The sequence below is a fragment of the Myxine glutinosa genome, unplaced genomic scaffold (genome assembly GCF_964187855.1).
Source record: "Myxine glutinosa unplaced genomic scaffold, kmMyxGlut1.1 SCAFFOLD_3497, whole genome shotgun sequence".
Lineage (NCBI taxonomy): Eukaryota > Metazoa > Chordata > Myxini > Myxiniformes > Myxinidae > Myxine > Myxine glutinosa.
The window spans coordinates 6,797-31,999 of record NW_027619589.1 but is presented as its reverse complement, the minus strand read 5'-3'; the positions used below and the strand labels follow the sequence as shown (position 1 = coordinate 31,999).

At 47.5% G+C, this 25,203-nt stretch overlaps 1 protein-coding gene and 1 long non-coding RNA gene across 2 annotated transcripts; one reads left to right on the top strand and one right to left on the bottom strand.

The window, feature by feature from the left end:
* The first annotated feature begins 4,422 nt into the window (after window positions 1–4,422).
* LOC144889395 (platelet-derived growth factor receptor beta-like) lies at window positions 4,423–24,343 on the top strand. Its single transcript, XM_078769621.1, has 7 exons — window positions 4,423–4,568; window positions 15,492–15,622; window positions 16,657–16,813; window positions 16,902–17,029; window positions 17,261–17,498; window positions 23,709–23,901; window positions 24,099–24,343. Exons 1-7 carry the CDS (start codon window positions 4,502–4,504, stop codon window positions 24,217–24,219), a joined length of 1,035 nt encoding a protein of 344 aa, XP_078625747.1. The 5' UTR covers window positions 4,423–4,501; the 3' UTR covers window positions 24,220–24,343.
* LOC144889396 (uncharacterized) lies at window positions 17,118–17,789 on the bottom strand. Its single transcript, XR_013621724.1, has 2 exons — window positions 17,647–17,789; window positions 17,118–17,459 (listed from the first exon to the last, which is right to left on the bottom strand). It is a non-coding gene; the product is annotated as an uncharacterized LOC144889396 (long non-coding RNA).
* Window positions 24,344–25,203: the final 860 nt, after the last annotated feature.

Genomic DNA, 25,203 nt, shown 5'->3' with positions numbered 1-25,203 from the left:
CTACCTGGTTTCCTTCTAACTTGGTGCTCCCCATCTTCCCTTTAAACTAAGCACATACCACATCATTAACAACCATTCTAACCTCTCTACGTCCCCGACTACCTGTACAATGTCGCTACTTACCTCTACCGTTACCTATTGTCATTTTTCTAGATCCCTATACATTATCCAAACCCTCTCTCAGCGAGCTTACACTGCCAAACCCCATAACTAGTGCTCATGTGCCCGGGGGATGTGAGGGATGGCAGAGTTGCCATTCCTCTACATCACCATCGCCAATCAAATTTTTCCCATCACGCCAATCAAATTTGCCAATCATGCCAATCAATTCACCCATCAAATTTTGCCATTCAAATTTCACTGCTAATCATATTCCCTATCCCTACTCGTCCATTAACTTGAGCCTCGGTGCGTCTTTACATTTTCAAAGCTCGGCTTCACCAAGCCGAGCAATGAACGCGGGTGGTTCGTTTCCTGCAGTTGGATCCGTCCGGCACTCGGTTCAGGGGAGGGGGTTCACTCGGCCCGCGATTCCAAGGTCCACCTCGGCGCGGAACCTTTCGGTCTCCCGCCCGATGGCCCAATCTCGCCCGGCCGGAACGCCGCAACCACAAGGGGTCGCCGTGCCGACCCTTCCTACCTGCCCTCGAACCAGGCCGCCCGCTCCGCTTGGCAGAGCGCAGATGCGACCGTGCAGAGCGAGGCCCGGCGTGGATCACGCATGGCGGTTCTTTTGAAACCGCCGTGATTACGATCCCCGCCGGTTCCCGCAGCACCCAAAGCCCGGCACGAACCGAGGGCTCGCGTGTCGGCTAAAAGTCGGTCTAACCGCTACCCCGGTCCATGTCGATGCCTTACTCGCATGCTCACACGCATACGCGACCCCTTTCACACTCGCAAAACCCGGCGTCTCGGCACCTCCCGTGCATCCCACACACTCCGTCCATTCCACCACCGCACTCCTTGTAACACACCACACCTCTCGTGCACCTTCTTGCGCACACTCGTCGTTTGCACACTTCCTTAACACACCTCCTCGCGCACCGTCTTGCGCACTCTCCCTCGGTACGTACTCCGTACCACTCATGGGGGTGCACTCTTGCATCCACCCACTCACGCGCTCCGATGTGCATTCTCGCTCGCACTCGGTATCACTCTCATCACCGCACATACGCTCTGTATCGCTCTCACTCTCTGTGTCGCATTCATTCTCACTTCCACACTCTGTGACACATTCACTCTCCGACGCACACTTTTTCCTCAAACGCGTGCCATTTTCTCTCACACAGCGCCCAACGGACCTCCCACAAACGCCCGCGGTACGCTGGGATCCCAAGCGCACGAAAATTCTTTTTGCGCCAAACATCCTCCTGCAAAACCTCTTAGCACCATATACCACCTTACTCACCTTTGGGATCCTCCTCTCCACGCGCACCTGCAAATCTTTATAAGGATTAGCAAGTACGGCATCAGGATGTGAATTTAGACTTTGTACAATATCCACCTCTCCCTTTAATTCCTGGGCTACCTCCGTCGTCTTTTCAATTTCAATTCCAGCTACTTTTTCTTTATTCGCCTCGATGACCACTGGCTTTATTAAAATTCCCTCTTCTACCTCAGCGGTCGCCGGCTTCCCCAAACCCCGGGTCGCGATCTCTATACCCGTCATTTTAACCGCGCTTTTCTTTCTTCTTTTTTTTCTTTTTTTTGTATACTGAATCGAGGCTCGTGAAAGAGCTGACATTTACTTCACAAACAAATCAACCAGACAAACAAAATATATAAAAAGAGGGAGCGGAAGATAAGAGAAGGGAAAGCACACAAACACTTGAGAGCACACAACATTTAAGAGCAGGGAGATGTGTGCGAGGGAGAGGGCTTGGGGGGAGGAGGCGTGGGAAGTGGGGGGGGGGGGGGGGGGAGGGGTGGGAGAAGTATAAAACACAAGGACACCATGGACCTCCAGGACAGAAGTTGGGATTTCAAAAAAGTGGAATTGGGGTGAAATTAGCGGGGATAGAAAAGATCAAGGTTTTGGATGGGGGATGGTGGTGAACAGCTGTTTTAAAGACCTGGAGGGTGGAGTGGGATTGAAGAGTGAGGGAGTTTGTTCCAGAGGCGGGAGAAAAGAGGAATGAAGGAGTGAAGGTGAGCAGAGGATCTTGATTTTGGCAGTTTTGCTCCAACTCGCTCAACCCGCGCTTCTCAACCCACGTTACCTCATCGTGCACCCCCGCAACCTCTTCGCTCAACCTGCGGTCAACCTCCCTCTCGGGTTCCCTTACCTCATATGCGGCCTTGTCCCTTGCCAACCCCTCATTAATTTCTTTGGCTTGGCCAATTATGCCCCCCAGTTTGTCCCCTAATCTGCTTCCGAATCCCTCCAATTTGCTTCCTAACTTGTTTACTACTCCTCCCAATTTGCTGTTTAATCCCTCACATTTGTTGTCCAAACCCTCAAATTTGGCTCCTATCCCCCCGATTCGATTTCTCATGTCATTTCTCAATTCCTTGAAGCTATCCCCTGTTTCTGACACAAAGGCCATCATCTGGTTCACAAATAGGCCCCAGTTTATTGGTGCCTCGGGCGCGGCTGCTGCGGTCACGTTCGAGCCGCCGCCATTTTGTGCGCCTGAACTCTCCGCTACCCAATGCGTATTGCGCTCCTCCTCCATTATTCCCACTGCCTCCGTGGGGTCCTGGGTCGACTCTACCCCCTCTTCCAGCTCCCCTACTGGCATCCGGTCGCCTTGATCATCCATGGCGCGATTTAATTTAGATGTTAAATAAAAAAATTCGGCCGCTCGTAATTTTGAGTGCGTTAAGCGCACTTTGGGTCCGAATCCCACTCCTGACACCAATTGTTACGGATCTCAGACGTCGGCCTTCCCCTTATCAAGGAGGGGTTAGCCCCTTGTCTGTAACTGACTGACGTGAGTCCTGGAAATCCCAACGCTCCTTCCGGTCGGGAGCAGCCAGGGTAATTGGTCAATGAAAAGTCCCAAGGACCTGAGGGCCACTTCTGACCGCGAAGCAGGGGAGGGACTCCCGCTCGAACCACGGTTTTAAATGGACTAGTTGCCGAGCGGTTTTAGCAACCCGAAGTTCGAGCCGTTAGCAAAGACTAACCCGATCCTGAGCGTTGGCCAAACCGTGCCACGTATAGCAATGGGTAAAAGACAAGGACGATCGGACGAGAATGAAAAAGCCAAAGGTAACGAAAGAACAAAGATTTATTAATTATTTACACAAACCAAAGGAAGCAAGGAATAAAAGTAATATAGTGAAGATAGACACAGAGCAAGCTTAACTTATACAGGCTTACTGAAACTCCAGGGACAGGACAACACAAACAGACTCACACGAATGAGGAATTGCAGGTAGGATTGGCTGGAGGGATGAGAAGGTGGGACCCACAGGGCTGGAAGGATGAGGTTCAGGTCCGTGCAAACGGCAGGGCTGGAGGTGAGTGGCCGCCGACTCCCCACACTCTGGTTCACACGGCGGCGTTGCTTCGCGGCAGCGCGTCAAAGCTGCGTGCACGCAGGAGCTGGTTGAAGCAGCGTCGTCTCTCTCTCGTACCTCACTCCACAGAACTTGTCCAGCGCACCTCCCTCAAAAACTCTGCCTCATGCGCTCTCAATGCGTGCTCCCTCACTCATCTGGTGGTGGGGGCTTCCCGTGACGGGTTATATAGCCACGCCCTACCAAGCCATGCCCACCGATTCCTGGTTGGTCGTAAGGGCTTCTTGGCTCCACTCTTGATGACGATGGGCGGGCCACACCCTTCTTCTCCGAGTTGGAGCACATGGGCAATGGCGGCGAATGCTGTTGGAGATGTAAGCGAATGCAGTTGGTAATGGAGGCAAACGCTATGGAAAAGGGGCTCTATCTTATTTGTTTTGATGCAACGCAAGATCAACTAGTGGAGACACAGCCTTAAACTGAAACACATAATAACGACATAACTATGGAGACGTCCTATGATTTGCTACGTGGTGCGATGGACTAACTAGGGGACGACCTTTGATCTTACAACAACAAATGGAGGTATTTACACGAATCATTACATTACACAAAGGGGGTATATTTACAACAAATTACACAAAGTGCACGGTTTCCCAAATCCGTTACTATATATATATATATATATATATATATTATATATATATATATATATATATATATATATATTATATATATATATATATATATATTCATATATACTGTATATGAAAATGAGACTGAAGGAAAAAGAAAATGTTTTTTTGTATTCAAGTATTTTAGTTTAGCAGGATGTATGAGTGCATGCGACAGATTTAATTGCGGTGATAGTTGGTATAATAAAAATAATAATAATAATAATAATAATAATAATAATATTAATGGTAATAGCAATCCTAATGTTTCTCGCTGCCAGCCTTCTTCTTCCAGATTTCTTATCCTATCAAACATCACTACCCAACACACAGGGCTGTACATCTGTTTATATCTGCACTCCATGAACCTTACCACTGGTACTGTACGAGATAGCACCATTGCAAGCATCACCAGAGTCTTTGTGTCAGGTGTGATTCAGCAACGTTCTTTTAACTCACACTTATCTATCATATTATGTTTGCTTTGGAGAATTCAGGTTTTTTTCATGTCGTTATATATATTTTAATAATGAGCAAAAAAATAAAAATAATTAATGATCAGATTTTGTTTTTTTTACGTATATACACATCAGACTGAAAAGAGAGTTTACAGTTAGTGTAATATGTTTTTGGCCTGGCTAGATTGGGTTTGATTAATGGTCCAACTCTAAACTGTCGTCCTCATGCTTCAAAGACATGATGTTGTATCAATGAATATGCCCTGCTTGCTGCTTCAGGATGGATGTTAAGCTGGTTATCGAGTATGTTACAATTTGCATGTGGATGTTCCACACTTCTATATATTAAAGTGGTGCTTATTTACACTTTACAAAAAGAACATGAAGAAAAAGACATAACAGCCTGTGGTTTTAGTAATTTTGCTGTACGGAGTTAAAGGCTGTCAATTGGCCATATTTGGTCGGATGACAAAACAACATCTTCTGCATATGTATACTAATGTATTGTCTTTGTGCCAAGTTTGAAGAATATCTGAGAAATGATGCATTTCTGAGAAATGGATGGGGATGAAGGAGCTCGGGCTCCCACGTCGATCGGAAGAATGGACGCGACAAAAAGCTGGAATTCGTCCGAGTTGCTTTATTCAAACAAAACACTCAGGTACTCTCCAAAAGCCCGGTAATCGGGCAGCAATATATATACACACATTATCCCGGAGCGTTTGCCCAGGAAAGGCGAGAGGGGGCGTGGCCGAGCATCCTGGCTGCGGCCTGGCAAGTTGAGGGCGAGCCTGCCCGGGCGTCCTGGACGAGCCCGGCATGGTGATCGCTCCGCGTCCTTGATAGGTGCAAGGCGATTGTGAAAACCCAGCGGTAGCCGCTACAGGGACACGTTTAAGTAACAAAATGGCCACCAGTCGGCCATCTTGGATCTGATCTCGAAAAAAATGACGTGCATATATCATCCATCATTCTTTCTCTGTGTGCCAAATTTGAACAAGATTGGTAAATGCATGTCCAAGAAATGCTTGAGGACGTGGTCAATATCAGGTTTTTTATAACTAAAATGGCCGCCAGTCTACCAGTCGGCCATCTTTGATCAATCGCAAAATAAAGTGAAGTGCATGTGTATGTCATCATGTGCTGTGCTTGTGCCAAGTTTGAACAAAATTGGATCATGCATTGTCAATAAATGGTGGGGTACACTTTTAAGTAACAAAATGGCCACCAGTTGGCCATATTGGATCTGATCTCGAAAAAGAAATGACGCACATACGTAAGCCATCATTCCTTATCTGTGTGCCAAGATTGAACAAAATCGGTCAATGCATTTCTGAGAAATGGTTGAGGACGTGGTCAATATCAGGTTTTTAAAATAACTAAAATGGCTGCCATTCTACCAGTCGGCCATCTTTTATCAGACCACAAAATAAAGTGAGGCGCACGTGTATGCCATCATTTACTGTGCTTGTGCCAAGTTTGAACAAAATCGGACCATGCATGTCCGAGAAATTGTTGGCGACACGTTTTAATAACAAAATGGCCACCAGTCGGCCATCTTTAATCGCAGCGTGAAACAAGATGATGTGCATATGTACACCGTCATGCATTGTCTTTTTGCCAAGCATGAACAAAATCGGTCCATACCTCTCCGAGATATAGTTGCGGACGCACAGATGGATGGATGGATGAGACCAAATCCATGAGCACCGTTTCAGACTAAGTCCAACGGGCGCTAATAAACGTTTTACAAAATGAGCTCTTGTCACTCAGTTCGACCGTCAGCACGCTCGTATAGTGTTCTTCCACAACAGTAAACCGTTGTTCGTTTCACACAGGCTTTCATCAAACTCCACACTGCCACAATACGTCAACCTGCAATTTGCCTTCTTGCTTCCTCCGTCATTCCTTCTCCCCCTTGATCACCTTTATTCCTTCCCACATCAATTCTTCATACCATCCCTTGCCGTACTTCACTTAATTAATTAATTAATTAATTAATTAACTTCATTCATTCCCTTGCCTTACACCGAAACACTCTAGCTAGTACTGACGTAATAGAATATGCTCCTCGACTCCCTCGTGCTCTCCCTCAATTTGCTCGTGCTCTTCCTCGATTCCCTTCTGCTCTTCCTAGATTTCCTCATGCCCACCATGCCCTGAGCATCTTTTTCTCCTCGCTCCGACAAAGCCGCAATGTTAACGGCTTCCACGCCAAACTAACTGAGGTATTGTAGCGGCTACCGCTGGGTATACACAATCGCCTTGCACCTACCGAGGACGCGGAGCGATCACCATGCCGGGCTCGCCCAGGACGCCCGGGCATGCCCGCTCTCGACTTGCCAGGCCTCGTCCAGGACGCCCGGGCACGCCCCCTCTCGCCTTTCCCGGGCAAACGCTCCGGGATAATGTGTATATATATTGCTGCCCGATAAACGGGCTTTTCAGAGTACCCGAGTTGATTTGACACAATAAAGAAACTCAGACGAATTCCAGCTTTTTGTCGCGTCCATTCTTTCGATTTACGTTGGAGCATAGCTCCTACATTGGTGACCCGACATGGACACGGCAGTTGCCCTCAAACTGCCTACCTTCTGGGAGGCTCACGCGGCGGTTTGGTTCGCCCAGGCGGACTCCGTGTTCGCCCTGCGAGGCATCACGGCCGACGACATCCGCTTCCACCATGTGGTAGCAGCACTCGGCTCAGCCACCGCGGCCCGCGCCCTGAGCCTCCTCAAGAGCCCGCCAGCCGCTGACAAATACGACGCGAGTAAAAAGCTCCTCCTCGACGTTTTCGCCCTCTCATCAGCGGAACGCGCACGGCGCCTGCTCGACCTGCCCGAGCTCGGCGACACGCGCCCGTCCGAGCGAATGGACTACATGCTTTCGCTGCTCGGCGAGCACTCTCCGGCATTCCTGTTCCGGGAGCTGTTCCTCCGTCAGCTGCCTAGCCCGGTACGCCTCGCCCTGGCAAGCACGACAATCACGGATCCCCGCGCCCTCGCCAGGGAAGCCGACAAGATCTCCGCGGCAGGCCAACGCATTGGAGCAGCGACCTGGAGCCCACCGCCGTCCGAAGCAATGCCCATGGCGCCAGAGCACCCGGCACGGTCGACGACCGAACTGCCGACGCAAATGGCGGCCGCTACGCCGCGCCGACCACCTCCAGCACGACGACCGGAGCCTCCACCTGACCAGGCGTGGTGTTATTATCATGCCACGTTCGGACAGAAGGCCCGGACATGCCGACCCCTGTGCACCTTCGGCAAGCCGGGAAACGGCCGGGCCGGCGTTCATTACCAGCCATGAGCGCCGGCCACACGGGCAACTTACTTTTCATCACGGACAAAGCGTCCGGACGGCGCTTCCTGTGTGACACCGGCGCCCAACTGAGCATCATACCCGCCTCCGATCAGGACAGGCAGTCCGCGGTTTGCGGCCCCTCCTTGGTTGCGGCCAACGGATCGGCCATCCGCACCTTCGGCCCATGCAACGTCACCCTCTGCTTCGGCGGCCAACGCTTTAATTGGACTTTTGTAACCGCAAGCGTGCCCATGGCTCTGCTAGGCGCCGACTTCCTCTGTGCACACAGACTGCTGGTGGATGTCCAACGGCGTCGCCTCATCAACGCCGAGACCTTCAGCTCCCTGGCATGCATATTGAGCAGCTCCGCTCCGACCGAGCTGGCATGCGCCCTCCCGGCGGCGAACGAGTTTGCTCGCCTGCTCACGGAGTTCCCGGCCCTCACGCGGCCGACGGTTTCGGCCATCGCAGTACGACATGGGATCGAGCACCACATACCAACCACGGGCCCGCCGGTCTACGCCAGTGCCCGCCGCCTCGACCCAGCCAAGCTCGCCGTGGCCAAAGCCGAGTTCGACGCTTTGGAACACCTCGGCATCGTGCGGCGCTCCGATAGCGCATGGGCTTCGCCACTACACATCGTCCCAAAACCAGGGGGCGGCTGGCGCCCATGTGGCGACTACCGCCGCCTTAACGACGCTACCACCCCCGACAGGTATCCGATCCCGCACATCCAAGACTTCTCCGCCCGTTTGGCAGGACGGGTCATTTTTTTCAAAGATCGATTTAATACGGGGATATCACCAGGTACCTGTCAGGGCGGCCGACGTCCCAAAAACGGCCGTCATCACGCCGTTCGGCTTATTCGAATTCCTGCGAATGCCATTTGGCCTCAAGAACGCGGCTCAGGCGTTCCAGCGCTTGATGGACGGCGTGCTGCGCAACCTGCCGTTCCTCTTCATTTACCTGGACGACATCCTCGTCGCCAGCACGTCCCGGGCCGAGCACCTTCTCCACCTCCGAACACTGTTCGGGAGCCTCAGCGAGCACGGCCTCATCGTCAACCCGGCCAAATGCCACTTCGGCACGACGGCCGTTGATTTTTTGGGCCACCACATCACCAAGAACGGGGCCGTGCCGCTGCCAACCAAGGTCGAGGCCATCACCACATTTCCGCGTCCCCGCTCCATAAAGGCCCTGCAGGAATTCCTGGGAATGGTGAAATTCTATCACCGCTTCGTGCCCCACGCTGCTCAACTCATGCGGCCCCTCTACGAAGCCCTCCGGGGCAAGCCGGCCAAGCACGACGTCGTCTGGTCCGCAGCAATGGACGTGGCCTTTAAAAGCTCAAAGCGGGCCCTCGCCGACGCAACACTGCTCGCTCACCCGGTGCTCAACGCTCCCATCGCCCTCACCACGGATGCCTCCGACTACGCGGTGGGCGCCGTACATGAGCAATGGGTGAACGGGGTTTGGCAGCCACTCGCTTTTTTCAGCCGGCAACTCCGGCCGAACGAGCTCAAATATAGCACGTTTGACCGTGAGCTCCTCGGTCTACACCTGGCCGTTCGCCATTTCCGCCACCTCCTGGACGGCCGACCCTTCACGGCGTTCGTTGACCACAAGCCGTTGGTTTACGCAATGGCCAAGGTCACGGAGCCGTGGTCGGCCCGCCGACAGCGCCACCTCTCCGCCGTGTCGGAGTTTACCACGGACATCCGGCACGTCGCCGGCAAAGACAACGCCGTGGCCGACTGTCTTTCTCGGGCCAGCACGAACGCGGTCCACCTCGGCGTGGACTTCGCGCTTATGGCGGCGGACCAAACCACCGACACCACGGTGCAAGCCCTCCGGGCGGCGGACACGGGCCTCCGCCTGGCCGACATCCCCTTCGCGGACACTATCCTGCTCTGCGACGCCTCCCAAGGCCAGCCTCGCCCCATCGTGCCCGTTACCTGGCAACGCCGCATCTTCGCCTCCCTCCACGGCCTTTCCCACCCGGGCCGGAAAGCTTCCCAGAAGCTGGTGTCGGCGCGATTCGTCTGGCACGGCCTTCGACGGGACGTCCGCAATTGGACCAGCACCTGCACAGCCTGCCAACAGGCCAAGGTCCACCGACACACCCAGGCCCCGCTGGCACCTTTCACCGTGCCCGAACGATGTTTCGACCACGTCAACGTGGACCTGGTGGGCCCCCTCCCCCCATCACGGGGTTTCACACACCTGCTCACCATGGTGGACAGGACCACCAGGTGGCCGGAGGCCGTTCCCCTCGTCTCCACCACCACCGCCGACGTGGCGCAGGCTTTCATCGCCACCTGGGTCGCCCACTTCGGTGCACCGGCGGACATCTCGTCGGACCGCGGACCGCAGTTCACCTCCGAGCTGTGGGCCGCGGTCGCCCGCAACCTGGGGGTCAAGCTCCTCCGTATTCCAGCCTACCACCCCCAAGCCAACGGGTTGTGTGAGCGATTCCACTGCTCCATGAAGGCCGCGCTCATGGCCGGCCTTCAGGACGGCGGTTGGGCCGACCGGCTGCCGTGGGTCCTTTTGGGCCTCTGCACGGCCCCCGAGGACCTCCGGGCATCCACCGCCGAGCTTGTCTACGGCCAGGCGCTACGCGTCCCGGGCGAATTCGTGCCCGACGCTACCAGTCCCTGGTCCGCAGCTCACCAGCGCTCGGACCTCCAGGAGACCGCCCGACGGTTTGCCCCCGTGCCAACGTCCCACCATGGTGACCCCCAGTCCTACGTCCCCCCAGCGCTTCGCACAGCGGAGTACGTTTTTGTGCGTCATGAGTCATGACGCACATCGGGGGCCACTCCGGCCGCCATATGACGGGCCCTTCCGGGTCCTGCGACGGGACGACAAGTCGTTCGTCATCGACATCGGCGGCAGGTCGGACCGGATTGCGGTGGACCGCCTCAAGCCGGCGCACGTGGACATCGACCAACCGCCACGGTTGGCCCTTCCGCCGCGGCGAGACCACCTCCCATCCACGGTGCCCCCCACTCGACCGCCTACCACCACACCGGACCCCCCCCTCCCCCCACGACCCGCCAGGGGTCGCTTCGGCCGGGTCATCAGGACCCCCCTTAAATTGACCCTGCCGGTGCAAGTCGATTCTGGGGGGACGTGTGTAGCGGCTACCGCTGGGTATACACAATCGCCTTGCACCTACCGAGGACGCTGAGCGATCACCATGCCGGGCTCGCCCAGGACGCCCGGGCATGCCCGCTCTCGACTTGCCAGGCCTCATCCGGGACGCCCCCTCTCGCCTTTCCCGGGCAAACGCTCCGGGATAATGTGTATATATATTGCTGCCCGATAAACGGGCTTTTCAGAGTACCCGAGTTGATTTGACACAATAAAGAAACTCGGACGAATTCCAGCTTTTTGTCGCGTCCATTCTTTCGATTTACGTTGGAGCATAGCTCGATGTAAACAATGCACGAAGCACGTACCGTCGATAGCACAACCTGGATTTAAAAAAAAGAGACATTCAGTTTCTCAATGTGCCAGAGGCCGAAAATAGCGGAAATAGAGTTTCATTGTGTCGTCATTCTACATCCGGTATGTCGGTTGTCCGCCATTGTGGTGGTGAACGTCCCGGAGGCAAAACTTAATTAACCAAGCAAAAATAAGCTCTCATTCTATCAACAATGGTGAACTACTGCACCGTTATGGGCTACAGGGTTGTACAAAAACAGGCGGGAAGCACCCAGTTTTGTTCTTTTGTCTGCCGGCAATTACAACGAACCAGAGAGAAAAGACATTTTAATTGTCCTGATTATAAGATGTTGGTCGTCACCGATTCAGCCCAGATATGCCTGTCTTCTACCAACATCGTACACTAATAACATCAACGTCCTGGTTTATCGAGAACTTGGCCAACAATTTGTACTTTTGGAAACTAAAAGCATGACATCACATCTCAAATTGCTCATCATTGGTCACATTGATAAGATACATGTCACATCTCAACGCATGTGATGTACTGTACCACACTTTTCTCTCCATTCATATAAAATTGACTTTACAAGATTTTCTGGGCCGCAGTTTTGCAGCTGACGCTGCTTGATTGCAGTGAGCGGTTCTGTCTTTCACAGGCTCCGCCTACTATGGACTGCAACTTCTTTTTTTTTAATGCAAGATCGAGGCTCGTGTAAGAGCTAACATTAATGACAAAAAAACAAACGGACACATAAGACATAATAAAGGGAGCGGGAGACAAGATGGGGAGAGAGGGGGAAGTACACAAGTACAACAGTAGAGAACAGGGACATCGGGAGATCTATGGGAGGGAGAGGGCTTGGGGGGAAGAGGGGTAGGAAGGGGGGGGGGGGATTGTGGGAGAGGTTAAAAAAAAAACACATGGACACAGCTAGGACTTCAAGGAAAGAAGTCCCTTAAGCTGGAAGCACTTTTTAAATTGTTTTTAAAATTCCATTTGATGCAAAAAATTCAACTAAACAATTTTTTTAAATTAATTGTTAAAATATATATCTAAACAATAACTATGTAGACCTCCTTATGGTTATTTATGTTTTTGCTTATACTCCGCCAAGCACAACAATATTCTTGATTTGGATTAAAGTAAATCTGGAGCAGATAAAAGGTTTGGGCCTTGATTTTGCAGATAGATAAGGAGATAAACATGGTATAAAAAAACAAATAAATGAATCGATGCTGATATTGAGCAAAAACGTTTTGAATCTTTCGCGTTTGTGAGTCCAAGATTGACTGTGAAAACATGTGGCATCTCAGCAAGTTGTAGACTGGCAAAATTGAACGCTGTTAAGTATAATGCACAAATACTCTTCAAATGAACATTGGTTTTCACCATGATTTAAACATTTCAGGAGAAAGTCGCTGAATGATCTGTTCAGGTTATTAAGACACCGGGCAACACCAAGTATCACCTTCACTCCTTCAATCCTCTTTTCTCCCGCCTCTGGAACAAACTCCCACACTCTCTTCAATCCTTCTCCTCCCACCAGGTCTTTAAAACAGCTGTTCACCACCATCTCTTCTCTTCCCCCATCCAAAACCTTGATCTTTTCTACCCCCGTTAAAACACCCCAAATCCACCTCTTTCAATCCCCAACTTCTTTCCTGAAATTCCTAGTAGTGTTCATCTATTTTATACTGTGTGAACATTAATTTCCTCCTCCCCCAGCCCTCGCCCTTCCACAGATCTACCGACGTCCCTGTTCTCTACTGTTGTTGTGCTTGTGTGTTTCCCTCTCTCCCCCTCTTGTCTCCTGCTCCCTTCATTGTATTGTCGTGTGATTCCCCTCGGTGAATACCTGGGAATCACGGATAGCAAATCGAGCGTTATTTGAGGCGTTATTCAAACACGGACTCCACTACATATGTGCGGGAGGAAGGGAGAGGCAGAAGAAGAAGTGGGACCCATGGTCCCGAGCAGTCTTCAAACCTGCAGGAAATTAAACTCACGAACATGGATTTTGAATGTACAAGAATAACACGGCTTTATTGCTGGACCCCGAGAACAAAGAACGTGACGATATCTGAAACCCCTACTGAGCGCTCCTACCCACAGACTTCAACAACAGACAAATGGGGATGATAAATTCAAATAAACGTTGTGTTTGTTGTGGGCACTTATCTCGTCTGGCTGAGGTGTGTCGGGGATCGTCAGGCTCGTTGGCGTCGTCCAGGCCCCAAGCGTGCAAGCCCACCGCGGCACTGGTGTTGGCGGGAAGAAAAGCCGCCGTCCACCATTCGCGCTCCACCAGGCCCCACCGAGCCACTCGCTTGCCCCAGCCTCGTCCGCTGGCGTGCCACCGGCCCTCCGCACGACTCGAACGGGTCGCGTGCAGCTCGCTCCTCCAGCCGTGCCTGGCTCCGTCCACGCATAATCGCTCCTTGGCGTCCAGAACGGGAAGGGTAGGAGTGAAGAGACCAGAGGACAGATCTTCCACAACGAGCAGGAACCAGAAGGGAACGAGAAGGGAACGAGAGAAGGAGGTCCAAAAACGAGAAGAAGCGAGAGAGAAAATGTCGGTCACGACCATCTGCTATCACATCCAAAACGACAAGAAGCAAAAATGTCCACTTGCGGTTCGTGGTCTCGCTCGTCCTCTGACGTCACCAGCCCTCCCTACCAATCAGCGCGTGACTTCTTGCTCGCCCCTCACGTCCCCCAATCCGAGGGAAGCTTCCTACCCGGCCTGCCTCGATCTCCCCATCAACCCTTCGACCAATCCTTCGCAAGGTGGGCGTGGCCTCAGCCTGCCTGTTCGATGTTTAATTGCCATGCCGGCATAATGTGCGGCCGCTTACTGTCTGTTCTTCCAGTAAGTTTGATTGTGAGTGGGAAATTTACTTTGTGTGGTGTGCTAATGGGCCTAACTAGGGTCTATTGGTGTGTTGCCATACAGGACAAAGAAATGATCACAGAGGGAATGACGTACAATGGAATTTTATCCTTATGCCCTTATCTAGTTAACAAGCCCCGCCCCCTCGTGACGGGGACGAACATACACAAGCTTAATCCGACATTCGGGCTACAGAACTTATTACATCGAGATTCCCTATCACAACAGTCGAAGCACCTACCTATGCAGATCTACCTGGATCTATATATGCCCTACCCCAACATTCATAACAGTATGTTTTATGTGTCTGTGCATGTTTTCATGTTCAATGTGTTAGCTCTCACACGAGCCTCGACTCTGTATACCAAAAAAAAAAAAGTACCCACTGCGTTACTCGGTGTTGCCCAGTGTTTTTCTAATCCTGTTGGCATTTTGAAGAAATCAAATTTTGTGTTTTTTCTAATTTTTTGTGTCGGGCGAAAAAGGCTTAGTTAGCCAAGAAACTGCTTCGGCAGCCCTATTCATCTGAAGATGCAAAAGGAGTGGGACATCAAATAGGCTTAGACACTATAGAGTGATTTCTTTTTGGAAAATCCAAAAAAATACATCTTTCTTTTCAAAATATAAATAATACTCCCACCCTTCCCCTGAAACGCTCCCCGGCAGTGGTATAAATTTGTTTTAATGAAACTCGACTGTATTTCCTGTGGGAGAAGGATATGAGGAACCTTCAGAGCAGTTTTGCACGAGTAGTGAAGATATACAATGGACAAGTCAATGAAATACTGTATTTGAAGCTGGGATGTAATTTACAAAACTCAGGGGCCACTTTTCTTTTTCTTTTTCTTCTTTCTTCTTGCTCTCTCTCTTTCTTTCTTTCTCTCTCTCTCTCTCTCTCTCTCTCTCTCTCTCTCTCTCTCTCTCTCTCTCTCTCTCTCTCTCTCTCTCTCTCTCTCTCTCTCTCTCTCTCTCCATTTAGCAACATTAGCATTCTAGCTGTTCCAGCTCCTGCTCAAAATATACTCCATATCATTCATTCCTTTCCATCAATACAACCTTTTCCCATTTATGTAAAGCAAGGATTTTTTTCCACCACTTGATGCAAAGATCATATGCAACACCACCAGTGATACTTGCAATGTGATACTTGATGCAATGGGATATCTAAAATCGACAGATTTTAAAAATAGTGGATCCTCTAAGTGATGTGGAGTTGAGATTATTATTTCTACGTTCGTTTATTCCAGGTGGTCATCAGATTTTCGTACCTTCCTCCAGCTTCGTTCTACCTGTACATGCTGGTAATCCAGTACTCGTTCCTTGTGTGACAACTTCACCCAACGCCTCAGTTTCCCTCATTCCAATATCGACCACACAGGCAAGGATTTGACCGAGATCCACATTAATTTGACACAAAACACAGTTCTGTTGTGCTGGATTCAAATTGCACGTGTACACAATAATATGATGGAAAATTGCATAATAATAACTTATGGCCACAATCCTTCTCATTATCAGATGTCAACTTTTGAATCAAAAAGGTAATTACTCTGCTCTCGAGAAGCGAAGAGGGTTAAGAACGGTTAAGCGATCAGTTGTGTACATACGGGTCTGCATTTTTAAAATTAATTTCCTTTTTTTCCAATTGACACGAAATTTTCACCATAGATATGCGTCTACTCGTGTAGAATGTTTTAGTGATATTTATGACGTCATAGGTCATGTGGTACAGGCGCCATCTTTTTGAAATTAATTTAATCATTTTCTCGGCAACCGTTGGTGTGATTGAAACAATATTTTCACCTCAGTATACATCTACTCATGCAGAATTTTTTTTAGTGATAATTATGACGTTATCGGTCACATTGTTATGGGCGCCATCTTGGAAAAACAAAAAAACTTTGGATTTCTATATCTTGGAAACCGCTCCATGAAAAAAAGTGAAACATGGCTCATTTAAAAAATAAAAAATAAAAATAATAATAATAATTGTAAAGAACTCCGCATGGGGAATAAGTGTTAACGATGACGTCATTGGCACCTTAATAATGACGTCATGATTCGACAAGCACAACGCTGAGTCCAGTCAATTTGAAATTTCTTGAGCGTGATCTACACAACAATTATATTGGAGAATGTAAATTGATGACGTCATTGGTCACGTAGTCTGCCAGCCCTATTGGATCAATGGGGGAAAAACCTTAAAAAAACAGAAGAGTTGGCCCCCACCAAGTTGACTGCATGGTGTAAGTATTCTATGAATACCATCTAGTTTCCTTATGATTTCAGGTCCAACAATCGATGCATTAACAGTGGTGAATGAAAGAATGTGGATCCGTTATAATGTACTATCATTCACCAAAAAATCATGGTTCACAAGTCTTACCATTCTCGTGCTGTATTTACCTCCAGCCTTCACATATGATATACAATGGAGCAAAACCTGGACCACAGTATTTTCCATCATTGGGGTTCCATGGGATATTACATTCTGGTACCTTCAAGTGCCAGGCAGTGCTAGGGGAGCGGATGGAGGAATCCGAGATATATAACATTCTTGTTATCCCAGGTAAGGTCTCGTTTTTTTTTTTTCTTGATTTGGTTTCATATGGAAACATTTGTGATTTGATCTGCTCTGCCTGCGCTTATCCCTCCAGTTTCTCTCCCACAGCCAAAGATAATGTCTGAGAAATGCACAGCAATTGTTGGAGAGGACATTTCCATATTCTGCTTCATCTCGGGAAGTAAAATTGTTCATTTTGACTGGAATTATCCTGGTCTGCAGGTAGCTGTGCAGTAGATTACCAATTAGTGATTTTGTTGGGTTGAAGATGTAATTTAGTGTAAGATTCAGTCTTTCGGTTCCACACATATCCAGGACCTTAAAGAGAGTTTATTCAACATAGAACTTTCCCAATAAACTACTTACAGCAAATATAACAATGGAGTATCATCACATGATAATACACAATCATATGAGAGAATATAAAAAAATAACAATTTGTTGTGTTGGCAGCTGGGCCGAAACTGTACGAAGACAGAGATGGATCTTGAGTTTGGAACATGGACCAGGCCTTCATGTGGGACTCAGCCTGAATTTCAGCCTGGGTCTATCATTAGAGATGGTGCTGAGCCCTGGATCAAGAGCTCATTGACAATCCACTCCGCAAAGCTTGAGGACACCGGAGAGTACACATGCACAGCAGAAACCGCAGCTGGAGAAGGCAACAGTAGCATCAGCATTGTTGTTCTTGGTAAGAGCAATTGCTGCAGTTTTGTTTAGGACAGAAAATTAACAGGTTGGAAAACAAGCATTTAGAACAGAGGAGTGGATTAAAGTGGGTGAAGAATCACATCTCTTTACTGGGATGTGTCTATTACACTAAACTTGATGTACTGTACTTGTTCTATCCTTCACGAAGAGTAGGCGAGCTATCGCCGGCACCATGACCAAGTTCCACGTTATTGCCCGAACTACTGCTGGGAAGGCAATGGCAAACCACCCAGTATAACCCTTGCTCAGGAAACTGCTTCGGCTGCACCGATGCTCTGTAACAGAGTATGGTACATGAGAGAGATACAGAGAGATACAGAGAGAGAGAGAGAGAGAGAGAGAGAGAGAGAGAGAGAGAGAGAGAGAGAGAGAGAGGGAGACTACCTTTTGACTTTTTATTACAAAAATATATAAATACATGCCAGTCGGTGAAGATACTATTCAATAAAAGCACAATAATCAAAAGCACAGAAAAGAAAAAAAGAAGATAACAGGAAAGGAAAGGAACTTAAAACCGTACAATGAAATAGAAAAGAAAAACATGACAAAAAAACAGACCCCACACTAATTCATTCCAAACGAACCTACAAATATATCATTCATTCATTCTCATGCACCATGCAGATCCCATAAAAACACCAAATGTTCATAAACTCATCAATACTTTTCTTCCTTTCAAACGAACAAAATTCAAGTTGAGACTTGCAGATATCAAGGCATTCAAAAAGAACATGATGTGGCGGACACGAAAGCTCACTGGCGTGAGGGCATCATTCCACGCACCAAGTGGGCGGCGGCCACGCCCGAGGGGTAGGCGTGGCCGCGGGATATACACCGGGCGCGCAGCCCGGAGCGCTCCAGTGCGGATGAGTGAGCAATGAATAAAGAGCTCGATGATAACCAAAGTGTTGTGGCCTACCTTTGTTCAACGTGTGTGCTCCCGCACCACAATGACATCGCATTGCCCAATCGGCTTTCCCTTCAGTTTTTCTTTCCTCGATAAATAAATTGCCATTTTCGCCGTGGCCACTAAAAACAAAAACAACATATGTACATGTTCTTTCATACCGTTGAACCCCAAAATAGATGATCGCAGAGAGAAAGTGATATTCATTTTTCCATGTAATTAAGCATGTAATTAATTAAGACATGTAATTAAGCCATTGAAATAAAGGCAGAAGCCTTGCACAATCACCATAGATCGGATGACACACAGGGGAAACTTTACAAGCATAAACAAGGACACAAGGGAGCGAAATGGGGGATGGGAAAAACAACCAACATGACAGAGAACTCACAGCTCGACACGCACAGCCACCATGATGTCGCACCCACGCTCAACTCACCAACGACCAGCAGGGGGAGAGAGAGAGAGAGAGAGAGAGAGAGAGAGAGAGAGAGAGAGAGAGAGAGAGAGAGAGAGAGAGAGAGAGAGAGATAGAGATAGATATATATATATATATGTATATATATATATATATACATACATACATATATATATATATATATATATATATATATATATATATTAGTTTTAAAATGTTTAGGCTAATGGAAGAGTTGAACAAAAACGATGGAAGGTTAACATATTGACTGTCAGATGGGGAAGAGGCAAATATTGGATCAGCAGAAGGGAAGTGTCTGATAGTTTGGAGCAAACAGACAAAATGGGGAATAGATGGACAACATTAGTGAAATTAGAAAGGATTATGCATACAATGTCTTATTAGGTGTCTTATTATAGAAGGCCTTTCTTAATTTTGACAAAACTTGCATTGGCAGTGCTGCATACAAAAGCATAATCTTGCCTTTGATGAGATAATATGTAAATATGCTTGGGTTCTGGTTGATTGAGGGATTTCCGGTACTAGGTTAGCGGAAGGACGGAAGCAGGATGAATGGATGATACGTTACTTTTTGAAAAAACAGAATTGATTGGGAATCCAAACGGTTCGGACATCATTTCTTCCACACTAAAGCATTATTTGCTGGGGGCACAGCTGTGCTGCTAATGCAATGCCCTCTTGTAGGTTAGGGCAGGAATTAGGAATTTGTTCAGGGTGCTGCTAATATTGCTTGTCTACTCTTTGCAAAGGACACCATGGGATTTTTAACATCCACCAAATAATGCCGGCAGACGGGATGCCCGGTATAACACCCATCTCCTGTTGATCACATACATGTCAAAATTACCTTCTTAGCTGTCAAGTGATTCGTTTTCCCCCCAAAGTCCGACTAAGGACCTCTCATAGTGTTGAACCACAAATAAAAACATCCAATTCAAAGTCTTTGATTGCACCGCAATCAAATAGCAATCATGTGAAAAAATTACACGAAGCAGTACATCAGTAAGAAAAAATAGATTTGCACCATTAGCAAACAAAAGGCCCAATTTCTCGGATTTTTTACTACCATGCACTTGGCCCATACACAAGGCACACCTTTATCATATTGTTACGTGGAGGGGGGGGGGGTGGAGGGTTCCATAGCCAGACCGTGGTAAGTGTAGTATAGTCTGTGTGTTTCGAGTAGCAGTTAGATTTCCATGTAACAGGGACCTCTCAGGTTAAGTTGTTTGTTAAATATGACACTGAAGAGGGAGGTAGGGTATGTAATTTATAGACAGGTTAGACCTTAATTTGTGGGCGTGAACACCTCATGTGGTAGGCGGGGCTAATAGGCGAGATCTTCTCATGAGAGAGGCACACATCTGTCTGGCCACAATCTGTCTGGCCAGTGTATATCAGCCATGATGGCATAATGTGCTGTGAAGACAGAAGTGCCATCTGCATTTATTTTTGTATTGGCGCCACTCCCATGGGTGGGACTACGAGAGGAAATAACTCTACCCAAGAGGAGGAGAATGAGAAAGACCACGCTTGTAAAAGGAGGGAACAGGAGAGACCCCGAGACGAGGATGTAGAAAATGCCTGGGTGTTCAGTCCAGAGATCACAAAAGCCTCGTGTTGAAGGACAAGCAAAACTGATGAAGGAGTTTTGGGGGCGACTAAATTTGGCTTAGTCTCTTGGGATTGACCCAAGCTGGGATCACCCTGTGTTTATGAAGTGTGGAAGAAGAGGACGGAGAGTCAACCAAGAGGCAATTGTATAAAGGACAAAGGGCCTGGTTAAGGAGGCGGATCATCGCTGGCATTCCACACCAAACACCATCTTCATCATGCTTGTCTTGGCTCTTGGGATCTATTGTCTCGCACCTGGTTCCCGAGGAGGTCTATTTTGGAGTCTGACGTCCACACTACGCATCAGATAAGGGAAGTCTTTCCTACAATTGTTTTGTTGCACAAGTGTGATCTGTGGCACCTTGTGGGTTAGGAATTGCTTTATTTCAAAATTATTGAACATAAGTTTGAATATTCCCATTTACCTCTTTGTATCCATTTGATACAAAGTTGGTTGGTTCCATTTTTGTTTATAGCATCTTGTTACCCTCTTCCCTTTTTGCCTTACAAAATAAATCCTTTAAAAGGGTAAGAAAACGTGTTTCAGCCATCTATCTGTTTCTGTGTGCATTTGCCGCCATCATTTTGGCCCAATTGAATGTTCCTTGGAGACCAGTAAAGTTAGAATTAATTAATTGAATGCAATAGTGCAATAAAGTGCAATAAAAAATCGTCTGGTCCATCTGCCTTCCGAGTCTAACTCGGCGCTGATGTTCCTGTTTTAACAGGAGCTTCAGACGTGACAATATCATTGTTATTTGTACAAAGTAGAGGCATTTGGAATAAGATCTAGAACACAGCAAAAGAAGAATGATGGATTGGAGTGGGGGGGGGAGGGGGAGGGGGTTCTCTGAGGTGGTGTAAACAGCCATATTGAATCCGTGGAGGGAGGAGTGAGATTGAACAGATTGACGAAGTTGATTCCACAGGCGAAAGATAAGAGGAACAAATGAGTGGAGGTGAGCAGGGAGGCTGGATTTTGGGATTTTCACCAGAAGTTGGTTGCTGGGAAATTGCATGCGTCCTGCAAAAACTTGGGGGAGTGGAATGAGGAGGTGTAGGGTGTGAAGGGATGGAGGGGGGTTAAGGAGGGATGGACAGCACAGAAAGGGGGGAGGATGCAAGATCATATAGGAGGTGACCACCAACCGGTCTGCAATGTCTAAGTACAGGCCAAGAGATTCAGGCTCCTTGCAATTGTGTTGGCTTTCACTCTGAGTGTTGTCTAGCAAGTGTCATGTGCAATCTTGGGATATATTTGAAGTTACATGATAATTGACACAGGGCATTTACTGGCAGCTCAACAACATCAACCGCTTAAACTTTGCAATGACGCTATTCCGTGGTAAATCCCCGACACTTTATCTAACATTGGGCTGTGCACAGGAGGAAGGCACCTTGTAAAATGTAAATGGTTCATGTCGGAGAAAGGCCAAATATGTTACTGATGGCAAAATTAACAACCTGATCAATTGCCTGAGCATCAGTTTTAGCTCCAAGAACATTCCAAACAGTGGAAAACCCCATCACACATGCAAGCCACCAACGTGAGCATAAGAAGCATCCTTAATAACATAGAGTGAATCAAATGGCTTCTGCTGAAAAATTGTCAAAAAACAAACTAAGATCAGATAAAGTCTCGTAGAAAGCAGGCAGTCTGCCGGGCTGCTTGCAAAGAGAACAAGAACAAGTACAAAAAGTTTTAATTAAAACAAAAGCCGCGTCGATGTTACACAATGCCTAGATGCAGCTGTGCCTATAACGTCGATGTTATAGGCACAGGACATTCCTATTGATTCGATTACTTGATGTTATTTTTGTGCAAAGTGAAAATATATATCTCGGCAATTTCCCGTGTGTGGCGACACGTGAACGAAGCTATGCTCCTCTCTCCACATTATTGTGACGACGTATAAATTAAATATTTCATCGTGACGATTGTCATCAAATGGACGAATTTTTAATATATCTCGGCATTTTACCATCTGTAATTTTGGGCGGTGTATGACTGACCATGCCGCGATTTAAAAAAAAAAATCTCAATGGACTTGAAGTTACAGGCCTTTGAGAATTCATTTCGTTCTATAAAGGGCAACTTTCATCGGATTTTCTTCCCGTTTTTTTTCAACCGAGTCTAAAACTATGTTAGCGACTGTGAAAAATGAAATTATATATCGAATTTGATTTGAAATAAAACTGTGTGAGAGAGGAAGACACCACGGGCCTACAAAACAGGCCTCAAAGCTATGCGAGTTAATAAAATGGTGGATATTTGTTTATATGAAGCCTCTCCCACAATGGGTGGAGCTATGGTTCCCAGAATGGGTGGAGCTTTGAGGTTTTGTCTTCTCTGCAAGAACAAGAAGAAGAAGAAGAAGAACAACAACAACAACAACAACAACAGCAGAGGGCACTCTATGACCAGCGTCTTACGACGCGGCTAAAAAGAGCAATCAGAGATTGCAAAACATCACCAGGATATATTTTCAGTGTTTTTTAAGGCTTTTGTGTTAAAACAAATATGGCGGCCGAACCACGTGACCGATGACGTCATTTTCCCTCCCCACTAATTTATTCCTAGATTATGCTCAAGAAATTTCATCCTCATCGGAAGAAGTTTTGTACTTGTCGAATTATGACGTCATAATGGAGGCACCTATGACATCATCGTTAACATATGTTATTCCACATGGAGAGTTCTTTACAATGAGCCATGTCTCAATTTTTCTGTTCAGCACTTTCGGAGATATAGAGGTGCAAAGTTTTTCGTTTTTTCCAAGATGGCGGCTGAACCACGTAACCTAAGACGTCATAATTATCATAAAAAAATTATACAGGTGGAGTTGCACCTATGATTAAAATTTCCTGTCAATCGGACCAACGGTTGCAGAGAAAATCATATTTATTCTGTGCGGACAAACAGACAAACACACAGACAGACAAACAGACAAACAAACGGACTCAAATGCAATACCCTCTCCTCAAGTGGGGGTAATAAATAATGCTCTGCGTACACTACCGGGCGTTACCAATAATGTCTGCTCTCTGTAATGCATTGTGATTGAAGAACGGTAATTCTTGAGAGCCTGGGATATTACAAAAACGTCAGTGTTTATCTTAAGAGAGGATGTAAACAAATTACAATGCCATCGTTGTCTATCTCACCTTCATACCAAACTCATCCTTCGTGCTAATTTCCGCAATCCCTTTCTCTCACTGTCTAATGTCAGAGCATGGGTTTGTGCGGTTACAACCAGCCGTGGCTGAGGAAGAGTGGCTGGAAGAGGGGCAAACTGGACACTTTTCCATCCCTTTTTGGGCTTACCCAACTCCCACAGTCCAGTGGCTCTTTAATAGGAAAGCCCTGCACACTTCCCGACAAACTGCCTCTCCGCTGCACATCACCGACGTGACAAATAACAGGTACTCTACCAAGGTCTCTGACCCAATGAACTTCAAACATTCTGGAGTTTCTGAATTATACATCGACCTTCATGTTTGACTCATTTTTGATTGACGTTGTCTTAATTTCATATATACAATGTAGTACAAGCAGTAGATCGGTGCTTAAATCATAATCATTACCCGAAACTCGACTTTCATACCTTATGAACCCACAGCTATGAGAGTGTGTTGGAAGTGATCCGAGCAGACATTTCGGATTCTGGTCTGTACACCATCATCGTCTCCAATGCAGATGGCCGTGTTGAGTTCACCTTCCGCCTGCGAGTCTTTGGTTAGTCATGCCATAATCTGGGTGTTAAGACGCTGATGCTTTATTATTTGTGAGGTGGCTGAGCATGGTGGATGGATGGCCTCGAAGAGGCCTGGTAGCAGAAACTCTGATCTTGCGCTGATCCAAAAGTTGTAGTGGTCTATTTGGGAATATTAATATATGGAGATGTGTGCATTGATGCTGGATTTATTTATTTATTTATTTATTTTTGGATACAAGATCGAGGCTCGTATAAGAGCTAAAACCTCTGTTAACAGAGATAAAAGTTAGTTAACAGAGCTAAAACTGTTAACAATTTCTATAAATTATGGCAGAGTAATCCATTGTTTGGACTAGAAAGGCACTCGGTAGAGATTATACCTCCGCCAGGATGATCAGTTTACGGTTTGTATCCATTGATAGGTCAGATCTGCATCCGGACCTGAACTAAAATCTAATCCGGTTGTTCTTGTCACCTACGCAACTCATCCACCAAGTTTCGTCCAAATCCGTCCATAACTTTTTGAAATTTCATGCTGTACTGTATATCGCTTTTGGCCATGGTCTCTAAATGGTGTCGAAGAATCACTTTTAAAATTTTAGTGTCCGGATCCAAATCTTCACCAAAATCATTTCATCCTTGTCACATACCCAACCGCCAAATTTCATCCGAATCCGTCCACAACCTTTGGAGATCTCCTGCTCACAGACAGACAGACAGACAGGGGTGAAAATATATAATCTCTGTCCACTTTAGGTGGCGGAGGTAATTATGGTGGAAAGATGCGGTTACTGAGCTTTTTTGCTTTGGAAGTCCATCTCTTTTGCTTACAGTAGTAGTAGTAGTAGTAGTAGTAGTAGTAGTAGTAGTAGTAGTAGTAGTAGTAGTAGTAATAGTAATCTATATAATAATAGCGTAAGGACTCGACTTTGTTATCCCTTTTACGCCGCACCCAGTGACCCGATGCCCACGGCACTAATGGATTTACGATATACGAACCGCGCTCTTT

Coding starts and splice junctions, on each gene's coding strand:
- LOC144889395 (XM_078769621.1), top strand. CDS start 4,502: ATGAACCTTACCACTGGTACTGTACGAGATAGCACCATTGCAAGCATC. Junction 4,569..15,491: donor CACCAGAGTCTTTGTGTCAG/GTGTGATTCAGC, acceptor CGTTTATTCCAG/GTGGTCATCAGATTTTCGTA. Junction 15,623..16,656: donor TTCCAATATCGACCACACAG/GCAAGGATTTGA, acceptor ATTTACCTCCAG/CCTTCACATATGATATACAA.